Source organism: Solea senegalensis, linkage group LG11 (genome assembly GCF_019176455.1).
Source record: "Solea senegalensis isolate Sse05_10M linkage group LG11, IFAPA_SoseM_1, whole genome shotgun sequence".
Lineage (NCBI taxonomy): Eukaryota > Metazoa > Chordata > Actinopteri > Pleuronectiformes > Soleidae > Solea > Solea senegalensis.
In genome coordinates, this window is record NC_058031.1 from 11,204,860 (window position 1) to 11,219,454 (window position 14,595).

The following is a 14,595-nucleotide window of genomic DNA, read 5'->3' on the forward strand; positions in this document are numbered from 1 at the left end:
AGCAGATTATTCCAGGGAGAGTGTGCTCGCCTTCCTGATTCTAATGAAATATGTTAAAAGGTCATTAGACAGATGATTATATGAGTCATCTTGAGGATAGATCTTCAGAACTGGAGGCAGCGTCAGGCTGTGTACCTGGCTGTCGTGATGTTGCCTCTGTTCTCCTTGGCCAAGTAGATTTTAAATCATTTACTTCATCATAAACTTAGATGTTACCTAGAAATAACATGGCATTACCATCACACTGCCTCCATTATTTCCATGTTGTTCTAAAGTGTTGCCATGGGATTAAACAGTCAACATCAGATCCTGTGATCCTGGGCTACAACTCCTGTTCTGAGATAAGAGTTAAGGAGAAATCTCTGATGTCTAGTTTTAGCTTTAACTGGTCAAGTGCCGCTCGTCTCGCTTGCTCCGACAGCGCGGCGCTGCCTCGCCCGCAAGTGATGTCACACTGATTGGACGTCTGCGTGTTTAGTCTGATATCTGACTACAAGTTGAGAGTTCCACCGGGATCACATCAAGTAAAAAAAAAAAAGTGCAAGGTTGGATAGCAGCCATCTCTTTGAGCTTTGCCTTTTGTGCATAACGGAAGCTTTTTAATGACACGACCTTCGTTATTTTCATTCCTCTTTTTTTGAAGAGCCTGTCTGGTATGCCTGTGTTACTTTCTCATTTATTGATTTAACCTGGCAGGGAAGCAAGATACTTCCTCTTTGTGATCACTTTTATACAAGCAGTTCATATTGTTCCGTAGTGCTCATAAAAAAGCAGGATATACCTGCAAAAGCGGGGCTGTTTTGCAAGAAGAATACAGCGATTCTCTAACTCTGAAGAGCTCAAATGTTTCATCCAGAACATTTTGTGAAGACGCACTGCACTTCAAATGAGACGCTGTAATGACGACTGGCTGACGTGCATGTCAGCACATTTGTAATGATGAAGGTTCGTCTCGTCTTAAACTCATGTCCCACTTGGCCTCCTGCGTATCACAGCATTTGGAGTTAATAGCTACTTGCCATTAATTGTTAAGTATCACCCACATCACTGCCTGCACACGGCTGAGTTATGCGGAGGTTCAAGTACTAGTACTACCCATAATATATGATAGTGGCTCAAAATATTTGATAGAGCCAGAAAAATGTTGTGGTGCTTTCAACTATAAATGAAAGTGAATGCAAATTGGAACGAGGCAGCCCACAAGCAACTGCATATGATGCAGAGGAGGTGGTGGTGGTGCAGAATGAATTCATTAGATACTTTTATATCTGACGCTGCGATGACGCGCGCTCTTATGTCCATTGTTTTGTTTCGCTCTAAATCATATAACTTTGATGTAGTCACACGACACCTGTGAGTAAAATACCCAGAGACAACGTAGAGGGAAAATTACTGGTAAGACATTTTAAGAAACTCTCGCCAAGACTTAGATGAGAGGATCAATTCGACGCGTAAATATTTAGCTGGAGCGAGTCGAGGATTTGCTTAGTTTGTCATAAAGAGTGGACACAGCTGTCGTGTTTTTCATTAGTGCAGGGAAGCAACGCCACAGCAAATGCTCTACATTCTGTGGTTTTAGTTTTAGATTAATAAAACATGTTATAGTTTATTCAGTTCTTAAGTACATTCATAGAATGGTCGCACGTGCACTCACGAGCCACTTTAATGGGTACACAGGACACCCAATAAAGTGTCAGGAGCGTCACCTGCTGTTGTCTTCAGCTGCTGGAGCCCATCTGCGTCAGCGTTTTGACGTGTTGCGCATTCCAAGACGGTTCCTCCTCGCATCTGATCTCGGGACGGCGTTACATTCCACTGTTCAATCTCATTTATGGTATTTTTGTCTGTTGATGCACTCACACATGAATCACAGTGTTGCTGTGGAGAGCTGCGACCCTATTTTTCATACTGCTTTCATTAATCTTTTTGCGGGAAAAAACATCAACAAAAAAACCCCCAGACCTACTTGAAAAATAAAAGTAAAATCAAAGATGTGGGCAGTGATTCAAAGGTCTGGAATCAGCCTTTGAACATTGCTGTGAGCTTTATATAAATAGGACAGGACTCCAATCCCATGAAAAGACCAAACGCTTTTGTCCGCCTCTCGATTCTTTCTGACTTCCTCTCCCTGTCTGCGGCTTCCACGTGTTGCTCACTGAGGATGTAACTTTTTTACAAATGGGTCATACATATCTTATAAGATACTTGAATCAGTCATTATTTTAGCTAAAACAAGCTAATGCCATTCAAACAGGAGTAAATTGTGCATTTGGTGGGGACTATATACAATTGCATGTTCAAAATTGAAATTTAGGCATAAACGTCCGTAAATAACAGCAAAACAGTATTTTCATAGTTCCACATGAGTCCACATACACTCACTTCTTTAGCTACATGTACCTACAGAAGGGTGCAGAAAGGTCTTCTGCTGCTGTATCTCATCATGGTCTGACATGCTGTGTGTTCAGAGATTGGTCAGAGGTTGTCTTTGTATCATCTCAAACTGGTCTGGACGTTCTCCTTTGACCTCAGTGTATTTTCTCTGAGAGCATGTTATCTTTTATTCCCTGTCTACTGTTTGTGAAAATCCCAGTGGATGAGCATTTTCTGAAAACAACACAACAGCACGCCAAGATCAAAGTCGCTTAAATCACCTCTCCTTCTCCCATTTTTTGGGTCTTGACCACGTCTCCGTGTCTAAATGCACTGAGGTGCTGCCATGTGACTGGCTGATTAGATATTTCTGTTGCACCTGATAAAGTGGGTGAAGTCTTGAAGTGCGGCAGTTAGTGATCACTCAACATCTCATAATCAGGTCAGTCTGTGCAGCCTTGTGCTGCATACATGCAGGTTCTATTTCCCATGTTGTAAAGTCACTCTAATTCTATATATCGTGACACTTGCAGCATAGTGGGGCTTTTTCATGGCAGACATTTTTGAAATTCATAGATTATGAGGGTTGTAAGGGCTGCTGGTGCCACTCCCACCTGACATAGGGTCACAAAAGGTCAGGGTCACACACATCCCAGGGCAACAAACAACCATTCACTCACACTCAACCGCCGCATGTTTTTGGACATGTGGGAGGAAACCGAAAAACCTGGAGGAAATCCACACACACACACAGGAAAGCCCGTCATAGGTGTCAATAATCAAATAAATTATAGACGATCGCTTCCCCTCGTTTCAGCTCTCTGACATCGTATCCTGATCAACAGGGATGGGACAAAGCCAGCGTAAGCGTTATCGGTAACACCTTCACTTTTCATTTCAAAACGTTTAGTGTGAAAAGAGCCTAAAGTGTCACAGGCATACTATGTAAAAACATCCACGCTGGAGTTTGCAAGTAACACAACTCATTAACAGCTAATATTATGAGGTGAAAATTGTAAAAAAAATCTCTCACTATTGTTCGGCGCACGACCTCACGACTCTGGCATCCCGACATGTTGTAGCCTGAGGTGACATTCACATCAATTTTCCCAGAGGGGACCAATTTGCTCCAATCATATGTATATGCACTATTAATCACCCCAAGGGTTAAAACGTGTGAGGGCTTATCAGCAGAAACTGAATATACTTGTACTCTTAAGTATGTTTGAATAAGTGCACGATTGAATAGGCCTTTTATATGCACTTAAGGTGAGGGCCTAGCCTCCACCGAGCCACCATCCTCTGACAAATATTATATATTAGTCAAAAATGTCTTTCCTTACACAAACCCAAAAAGTAAAGAAACAGTGAAGAATAAAAAATAGAATGTATACAGTATATGAAGGCTGGATCTTCAGAAAAGTGCGTTAATAAAACAAATAAACACACATGTACAGGTGTTTTTAGCTAAGCCCTAAAATATGCTAAGCTAAGCTACTAGGTCAATCTGCATAATCACAGATATAAGGAAACAAAATTGTTCCTTTATCTTCTGACACATACAGGATGTCCACACAGAGGAGCTTCACACTAATTGGACTAAATCAAAGAAATAAACATTAAAAATAGAACCAATGTGCAGTCATGATAAGTAGCCAGCATTCTATTTTGAACTTGTTTATTACAGTGAGGTATAAGGTGTAACTATAACTACCCAGAAAACCTGAAGCTGATAGTACGAACCTCTGATCCACAGTTTGTGTGACTCACCGTTGAAGCTGCTGTTTCGTATGTACTTGAGCAGAGTCTTCCCGTCTGCAGACTCCATCTGTGGACAAATGCCGAGATGATCTGGACACAAGTCCTTGTGCATGTTGTGGAGAGCGTGGGCCATGGCGTACACTGCGTCAATCACGAACTGCACCTTCCCTTCCTGCTCATACTTGGAGTTGATCCCAATGCGCTCCTGGCCTGAGGGAAGAGAAGCAAGAGAAACAACTTAAGAGGCAAAAATATGCCATGAAACATTCTCTCGTCACTCTCTATCATCTTCAGCATCTTTTTTTTTTTTTTTTGTTATTCCCCCCATTTACCATTTCCATCCAATTAGTTCAAGTTTGATTCTGAACGAATGACACCTACAGGGACAATGTGGCAGAGAAGAAAATAAGAAGACATATTTAAATCCCGAGTGGAAAATATCACGCTGAGCTGTGAGTAAAACGTGTTTGTGACAAATAGAGCGGATTCAGACTGAATTACTGTGATGTATTACACAGTGATAGGCAGTGGATAATGGGCAGCATCTGTCCCATCAGGGAGGTGATGAAGATCACCATGAACTTCAGTAACACACTCTCCTACAGTGGCTTCTTGCTCTTTTATATCCTCCTCACAGTATAGTGCTCTTTCACTATGAGCAGCTGTAAAGGTTTTGCCTCCTACTGCTGACACTACCTGAATACATAATGGACAACCACTGCTGAATTTCTGTTTTTGTTACACAGCGAATTAGCCATTTGATACTCCTGGATGAAAAAAAAAAAAAGAGAGCCGAATTTCAAAGAGTGAATTGAAATGATAACAAAAAAAAAAAAGGTAGGTTAATTTTAATAACAATAATCACCATGATCAGCATAATCATAATGTTCAAGATAAACAAAATCCATTAACAGGAGAATAACTGTGAATAAAAAAAAAGGCAGTTCCCTCTTCAGTGATTGCTGGTTGTGATTTACATGGACGCTACGGTGGAGGAGCAGATGTTGTTTGCAGGACACACACACACACACACACACACACACACACAGTTGTATGAATCGAAGCAGGTCAGAAGCAATCTGGGCTTTCATTTCAGCCTGTTTCTCAGACGTTAACACACATTTCAGCCCACACGTGATCTCTTTAACCCTTTTGAACTCGGCATAATGCACTCTGTGGACGCTCTTAATGCAAAAGCCTGAGAGAACACAGTGACAAGTGTACAGTCATTTCCATATAGGTACTGAGGGAAAGATAACAACACCTAACAGTCATTTTACAGATGGAGTCGACAACCATCTCCCGCCTTTGATGCACAACAAAAGACGCCAAACGAAAGATGATAAAGGAAAACAAAAACCCTCTGAAAGCAGTATTTTGTGTCACACTGTTATTACAGTCACCATGTATGAAAGCATGATTAATCCAGTATCCCCCCCGTCGCAGGCATCATCCACTAAAGATAACAAATGTAGTGCGATGCCTGTCACAGTGCTGGCAGGAACATGCAACGACGTGAGCAACAACACTATCATTAATGCTGCCACAAAGATGGTAATAAAGCAGAATGGGGGCACGGATGGCGTTTACTTATCTTATTGTCATTTCCCCTCTGTAATTTCTACCCTAAATAAAGTGTAGCAGTTAGTACACATGTCCCGACTGTGCTGAGCTGTCAAGGTGACTGAGTTAAGGGGGAATTGGGGGGATTTTGTAGAGATACAGAACATTAGCCACAGGAGCAGACGGTAACTGTAGTATGACTAAGACCACGTGGTGCATTATTATTCTAATAATAAACTCAGCCTGCCCTGCACCCACTGGGTAAAAACACCTGGTGATAGATTTCCTGGCTCAGCTGCAGACAAGAGCCCAACAGACTCTCCGCACATTCTAATACGAACAAAAGGTCAAGTTCATATCAGAGCCGACTCAGGGGGGGGGTGAAATGAATGCATCACCCTTTAGTGTTTTACAGAAATGTTCCCAGGATGTGCTCATGACAAAACACGCGTGCGTACCTGTGCATTTACGGCTGGTGTCCTCTCTCTTGGAGGAGCTGAGGAGCCGGCAGTCAAAGTTTTCCTCCCAAAACTCGGCAAACCAAACGTTCCTGCGATTGTTCTCGAGGGTGAGCGCAGTAAAGTATTCGTCAAACCCTGGGAACAGAGGAAGAATGAGAATGGCTCAGTTCCGCACCAATTATCGACCATTTTAAACCTGGAGGAAATGAAGCGCCGCAACGTGATGGCAAGCGGCAGTGCAGTGCAGTGCGGCGCCGGCTGCTATAGGTGTTGGAAGCACACCAGCAGAATCTACTTCATCATAATATCACCACGGTGGTTCCTCTTCCTCTGAAGCCCCATGGAACTTTAATGGCTTTCTTTCATCTAGGAAATGACATTAATTAAAAAACAGGATGCATAATAAATAACGCAGGGACTGTAAGTGGTGCCACAGCCTGTTGCCTCAGGCTGTGAGGTCCTGTAGGTGCTGAACAGGATTTTCTCACTTCATAAAAGCCATTACAACAGAAGTGGATTGAAGGAATGATGTATGAGCCTAATAGGGCTTAGGTGCCTGTATGCCTGCATGATGCATTAGCTTGAGAAGAGATAACTTGCTGCAACAACACAGAAAAGAAAGTGGATTTTTTTTTTTTTTTGTGCAACTTTACCACCCAATATGGGCCAGAAAACTAAACTTCAGTGCAGGAAATGTGGTGCAGTGTCACTTCTCTCTGGAGGAAAAAGAATTTCACATTTCAAAGTTTCTCTGTCTGTGTCTCCGCTCTGTTATCCAGTCATATCAGCTGAGTCGTGGGTAGTGGTGATAATGCCTAATCAGAGCTGAATGACTCAGCTTATTTTCTTTTCTAAAGACCATCAATGATGCATGGTGGATTACTAATTTCCTTGCTGCCTCCAGAGTGCACATTTGTCCTGGGTGGACCTTCCTTAATTAAGGGAGGCTTCATAAAACGTGTACTTTTATATTTCCTGGGTTGTAATGATGAGCGGTGATTAGGACAATGACACTGGACAGAAGTTTAAATAGATAGCACATCCTCAGAATACTGAATCTGTGCATACACGGGCAAACACAGCTGTATATTATTTCCTTTGTTCCCTTTCTTCTGGCGGGTAGACTGTCCACGCTGCGATAATTGGAAGACATTCACGACCTGAGCACATAAAAAACAAGCAGTAATGACATTTATCTCAGAGTGTATTGACAGAGAAATGTTAAAAATCATGAAAGAGACTAAGGCTTTAGACCTTGAACGGCATGGTTTTCTTTGGAGGTTTTCTGACATGAATCAATGTATATTTGATGTCTGCAAGAGGTGAAAATGTTGCGTTCACTGGTTTCGGCATTTAATATTGAAACAGCCAATGTTTTAAGTCTGGTCATGTACAACCAACGGCCAAATGCAAGAACAAGGTCATACTTTCTCTCTGAGGACTGTTGAAAGTCATTGTGAGGAAAGTAAGAAATTGCACACTGAGGTAAAAATAGGGGAGACAGATGGAAATAAAGTGAGTGTACATTTTTCTTTTGGCATTTGTACTGTTTTGCATGCATTTATATGAGCTCGTGAGTGAGTCAGTGACATGGAAATGTAATCATGGTTGAATTTCTATGTTTAATATAAAGAGGGTGATATATGGTGATGAACCTAGAGAGAATTATCACCTGACACCTCAGCTTCATGATAAAATGTTCACTAGTTGTATTTTATTTCCTCTTTATTCGCACATTCATGTCAATAACTAAATGCAATACAGAGTATAGCTGTACACGACACCTGCACTACATACCTTACTGTAAAATGTAAAAATGTGAGATCATATGCAGTAGACCACGCATGGGCAACATATCACACTGTGTACAACTTTGTTTTCAATTCAAATGTGTATGAATGACTATGCATACAGTCAAACAGAAAGACAAACACAGGAAGACGGTGAATAGAGGTGGGGTTATGATATCATCATTTTCCTAAAATAGCATTTCAGTGCACCCAAAACACCGGCTCCATGTGGATGAAAAGCCGGTACAATAAAAACTTTAGTGGATAGTCATGAAGAAGCTCACATTTTATGCACAGGTGTTGCAGCAGTAAAATAAACAGCACAGTGCAGACCACGGTCTTTTGTGCACAGTTTCACCTGGGTTCAAAAATCCTGGTTATACCTGCTAGTTTTAGCGTGAAAGAGGTGTAACATTATTTCCCTTTGAGTGTGATAAAATGTCATAACCCTCCATTTGCAGTGTGCCCATGAAAAATCTCCGCTTGAAGTGCCCTTACACTTCACCCTCTCCCTGTACCTGGACATCTCAATGTTTTGCTTTTATGACCCGTAACTTTCTTCTTGACTTCGATATTTCGTACTGATTTACTCCAAAAACTCAAACTGCAAACTAAACCTACTGAGCAACTCGGGCTGGTGAACATTGGGGAACATTTAGCCACTAAAGAACCAGACACTTATCTCAGAAGTTAGTAAAGACCAAAGACAGAGCGAAAAGGAGAGTGAATATTGATCAAACATTTGCTCGAGAGGCCAGAAGAACACTCTAAATTAATTTCCCCCTGTATCTGCTATATGTTTCAATAAGCAACCCGGGGGATGTAGTGTGTGCTGCTGTTAAATTGTATTTAATGAATATGGAGAGACATTAATGATGGTCTCGTCTGTAAGTAAAGTCCACAATAAGATACTGTCATCTCAATTGTGACTCAGTGGATGGCGTTGTAAATAATCAACCATATATATAATTCATAGTTATAATTCTGTCAGACGTTTCCCATTTTCACAAAGTACCAGCTATTATTATTACAATTGGGGACATTTAGTATTTGATTTTTACACAAATCACTGCGATCAATTTGGAAAACAAATTTCAATTTGTGCTACTGTCAGTGGAGGTGTTATATTATTCTTTGTATAACTGTATATGATTGCACACCTAATTTCAACAATGCCTCACCTAAAAAACAATAAAGTGCTGGGTGAATTCATCTAACATAGTAAGTAATGATTTACCGCCACTTCATATCACACATGTCAACTTAATTATCTTTTGTGTGACATGTACAAGAGGAAACTAAAGAGAATATTATAATTATTACCATTGTATTGTAATGAATATTAATAATATTCCACCCTCACTCATACTACAGGTTTATTTTATTGTTTTGTATTATGTGTGAAAATAATAAATAAATACATAAAGAAAATTACACTAACAACGTGGTTATTGGGATTTTTAAATGTCTGATATTCTGTCTGAAGTATAATATATGCCTAACAAGGGTCTTGAATGTTCTAGATTCAGCGGTTCTCTATGTTTACAGAAGGTACCATCCTGTCCCAGCTCAGGGAGAAGATGGGACTCACAACATGGCATGATTTATGTCGATGTATTCCTTTTTAGACTGTTTTCTCCCAACGGTGCAAGCTGAATATCTGTGACTGTACTCTCTGGTTCTTGGTCAGGATGTGTGAATGTGAGCTGTACCAGGAATCTATGCTGTAATGGATTCACCTATTCCACTAAGTGATTATCACTGTGAATCTTGTAACCCTATAAATCTACATCTATTTTTGCTGTAACTTCACTGTTTTACTTCTTCTTCTATGGCACAGTTTATTGAGTCTCCACACTCGCCTGCAAATAGACGGATCCCTCTATTGTTTTGACCATCCTATTTCAGTGAGGTTAGGCTGAATAAGCTCGCAACACCACCACAGAAAAAAAAGCAGGACTCTGTTTTCGGGTTTGCTCGAAGTGTTTAAAGGTTGCATTTGTGCTGTAAAGCCTCTTTCACACTGAAAATACTGGGTATACTTGGGCGACGGTGGATCAGTGGTAGAGCAGATCGATTCCCTGCTCAGCAGGTCTACATGCCGATGTGTCCTTGGGCAAAACACTAACTCCTTAAGCTAACTTAAGCTCCTGATGGCTGTGCTGGCAGCGTGCAAATGGGTATAATAGAAAATGAGCTGCGCTGTATGAAATTGTGAATGGGTGAATGGCAAAAACTGTGGACCACTTACTTTGTATTTGTAAATCATGGAGCTCAGTGAAATGGTACAGTAATTACTATTCATGTCATTTTTTGGTGCATACAAGCAAATATATTTGTTTGTCATTTCCTGTTTTATTTTGAAATTCAAATGTTGTCTCATTTCTGGTGTCATCACTTCCCGCTGTTCCACCTGTGTCTCATTTCTTCTTGATCCTAGTGTATATATATATATATATATATGTATGTTTATTTATTTATATATATATATGTATATATATATATATATACATATATATGTATACATACATCTCCCATTCTCCCCCTCTCTCTGCCAGTTTGTCTTTGTCAAGGGTTCCAGTTTAATTATTCCTTACTATCTGACTACAAGTGTTTGCCAGCTGTTTTTGGATCTCTCTTCAATTATTTACTTGATTAGACATTAAGAAGTGTGCTACTGAGTCATGCATTTTTTTTGGTTTCTACCTTTTCTTTAAGTTCCTCTTTCAACTGATCCAAATGATGAAATGAACCCTCATCCAAGTAAGGCTCGCTGCAAACATCAATGGCTGTTTACACGTTAACGTGTGGACAGACGATAGAAGATGACGCGGCATCATAGGGCCGCACCAGACACCATGCGGGAATTTGTTGTGCTGCCAAAAAAACGATGAGGGAGGAATGACGTGTTCACCCAGGTTTTGTCATCGCACTGATGATGATTGGAGCTGAAGTCGTGTGCATTGCTGAGTCAGTGAGTCAGGAGTGAATGCCAATTAACCACGTTCCACACTCGTCCTCCAAAAGGTCCTCCCAGGTCAAAACCTCGTCATCAGATGTTTTGGCCACCAGGACATCCCATAATTATATGTTCACATTAGAGCACACGTGATTAACAAAGAAAGAATAGTTAGTGTAATACAGTTGTATGGCAGTCTCAGTGTGTGTACCTTTGATGGAGGAGCGTTTTGGCAGAATAGTGATGGCTCCCACTGCTACGTCTTCGAGCTGGTGGATCGCACTGCTCTTGGCCCCCCAGCTGTCAGATCCAATCCAGAGGAAATGGCCCACCTGATTGGCCCTCTTGGTGGCATTGAGAACTCCCCTGCAAGGGCATCCATATGTGAATTAGTAGAAAGCACAGAGGGTGTGTGTCTGTCTCTGTGTGTGTGTGTGTGCAATCTAACAATTATTACACAAAGGAAGAGCTTGCTGTAAAAGGAAAAGCGGTTACAAGAAGATCTTATTCCTCTTCTCATTAATGATGGGAAACAAAGGAGGGAACCTATTGTTTTTTTAATGATGTTTTGTGTTGAGGTTGAGCAAAGACGTTATTTTTATCTCTCATTTAAAAAGTAATAAGATCAGGGAGTAAGAATCATTGAAGTCACTGGAACTCTCACTTCCGAATTTACAGGTATAAATGTTTGATTGTGTGTTTGCCTACATAAATATTCCCCCCAACAGACACAGTAAATGAAACAATATCTGATCTGTATTCCCACTCCTGCTTGCGAGGCTTTGGGTGTGTTGCTGGGTGTATGTTTGCGCAGCAGACGTCCTCCGCTCATGGTAAATCTGTGCCTCGAGCCTGTCTTCAGGAGCTTGATACGCGGAGATTAAAGAGCTCAACGTGGCGAGTCGGCAACACAACCGAGTGACACGGATGAAGACATAACGCGACGCGCTCCTCACCGTATGTCTTCCTCACTGGCGAAGATGACGACTGCCCGCGAGTGCTGCGTTTCCAGCAGTTGTTGGATGGCTTTGTCGTAATCCTCCAGCTTGGGGTTGTGTGGAATTTTCAAAGACTGGGCGATGCAGATTCCACCTTTTCATCGGGGAAAAAAAAGAGAAAGAGGAAGAAATGATTAGGCCTATAGGAGAAGCTCACATACGTGCACAAACACACATGTGCGTACAGCCTGAGGTCGCAATAGTTGCTTTTATTTTTGTGAGGAAATGAAAACACATCTGAGCACATAAGCGAGATTGCGATGATGCTGTCATGCTCGGTATGCAGTTTAAATGATAGTCTTTCCAGTGTATACATTTGCATTTTGGCAATGATCGGGAAACCGCAGCAGCGTGCAATATAACACTCCAACTGCGCCTCCCGACTGAGCACCGTGCAGCATCATTTCACAGACAGAGAGTTATAAACATATCTGCTATAAGAAATCCAATAATCCACATCCAACAGGGACGTAAAGCTACAGATTTCATATTATGGATTTGTGGAAATCCAACAGCGTTCCATTGACTTTTCATTTAAAGTCATTATCAAACATCTCGCGTTTGGAACTCAACTAATCAGATAGCCCAGCCAGCAATAACAAACAAGGAGGATATTAATACTGACGATTAATCATTGTCAGACAGGTCACCACTAATGAGTTTTCACAGGACGGAGGGTACTGACTGCTTCCGTGCGTCGCTAAATAGTGGCCGTATTTAGCGCGAGATATTATTGCTGTTTATTTGAACAGGTTAATAGATGGTGTTGTCTTCAGGTTTATATTCAACAGTCCATTATCAGACAAACGTTTCACGCGAGGAGCCACTTTTTTGTATATAACAAACCAACACAATATAAAGAGTAACAACATGTTGTCCAGATGATGGAAAATGAGTGATGCACTTATAAACCACTTCTTGGTTTTAACAATTTTCAACAATTTTCCTTCTCTCCAATCCACTAACATATTTAAAAAAACAACAACAAGGTATTAATTAAATATTATATACATCTCTGGAATGGAATCTGAATTGTATGTGATGTGTATTGTGCTCTGTTTGTGTTTATTTGCTTTATTACTGTGCAGCACTTTGGTCAACAATGCTGCTTTTAAACGAGCTCTCTCCACTGATCCCAGTGGGCTGCGTCAGGAAGGGCATCCGGTGTAAAAATCCCTGCTAAATCATGTGTGTGTGGTCCATCCACTTTGGCGACCCCTACACAGAGAGGAGCCAAACGTCAAAAAAAAAAAAAAAAGGACTAAACATTAAATACATCATCAAAAAAAATGTAATGCTAATTATTATAAAATGTCAAATATCATCCAGATGAATCACTCTGCTCTGGGTAAATCACCAGTGTGTGAGGTCATGCTAACAAGTGTAGGCCTGGACCAGAACATCAGCATGCAGTGTCCGCAGTCAACAGCAAATCTCTACGTAAACTAATTAAAGTTTTTTCCCACTCAGGTTTTTTAATAGCCTACCCAATAACCTTTCAGTGTGAATTTCCCTGAGTAGACAGAGAAATGGAAAAAATCTGCTAATTGCTGCTCTCCTCAGACTCATTACCTCAATATGAAGAGCTTTGAACTGGCACATCACACATCTCCACTCACAGTTGACTGTAGCAATTCTAAAGGCAGAAGATCGCAAAATGAGAACTCTCCTTTAACGATCCATCTCCGACTATCAATAGGCGGGAATTAGAGACGCGCCCTGGTGCGAGGGAACGTTCGAGAGCGGCCTGCCGCTGTCCTTCGCAAGCGATCTGCACACTAAATGGGGATCCCCGCCACTGTCCGAGCCTCTGCTCCAGGCATGGCGGTATCCTGTTAAAGTGGAAAAGGTTTGGGGTAATTTGTGTAGAGCAGCCAGCACTGTTACGTCTCAGAGGGACAGCACTATAGCGCTGAGTTCTAGAAAAGGGATTTCAGTTGATTTCAGCCATAAATCCCACAGTATGACACTGCGCTTCCACTGCTTAACATCTGATTCTGGTGTATTAGCTGCAGTTTGTAGCTCCGGGGGGACAACATGCCTGCAGGCACGTATCACAAACACACAAACTCTCAAATAAATAAATAAATAGCAATAAAACACAAGAATATGCAGACAAATTAAAGCTGCAGTAGGCTGACTCACTATATAAAAAAAAATGTTTTATAGTTGAGTCTTGCAACCAGGTTGTTAAATACTAAGATTTTGGGATCAAGGCACTCTGTCCTGAGCACAGATCAGAAGACAACATGGAGGTAAGAGTATACTAAATGGCCACCAGGGGGCAATTCCACTGGTTACAAAAAGAGCCCCGTTTAAATCAAGGTCTATGGGAAAATGAGCTTCTCACTTGATTTATAACATCAGTAATCATTTAGCCGGGGAGACGGAAATAGACAATAAAGCACCGCACATGGGAGTGGCAATGTGATTGACAGCTGGTGTCATCAAACAGGTGCCTGGTTGCAGGTGACGTCTGTGTTAGGGCTTCAAAATGTGAGCTTCTCAGATTCTTTGGTTGCTTTGCAGAGTAGGCAGTGGGCCTGATTCAGGAGAAAGAGCTAATTGCTGTGTTTGTGGAATTGAATCATCAAATTGTGATTGAGATATCATCAACTAATATATGAGCTACCCTGTATTCTAATGCAAGGAGGAAAACTTAAACGCTTTTTTGCCTTTTTCTCTACAGA

At 41.2% G+C, this 14,595-nt stretch overlaps 1 protein-coding gene across 1 annotated transcript in view; it reads right to left on the reverse strand.

Annotated features, from left to right (window-relative positions):
- Positions 1–14,595, reverse strand: part of LOC122777820 (metabotropic glutamate receptor 7-like) — a 115,948-nt gene that overhangs the window by 38,936 nt on the left and 62,417 nt on the right. Inside the window, exons 3-6 of the mRNA XM_044039307.1 lie at positions 11,864–11,999; positions 11,119–11,273; positions 6,156–6,293; positions 4,144–4,344 (exon numbers count right to left, since the gene is read on the reverse strand). Of these exons, the coding sequence (XP_043895242.1) occupies positions 4,144–4,344; positions 6,156–6,293; positions 11,119–11,273; positions 11,864–11,999 (630 nt within the window). The remainder of the gene's footprint in view (positions 1–4,143; positions 4,345–6,155; positions 6,294–11,118; positions 11,274–11,863; positions 12,000–14,595) is intronic.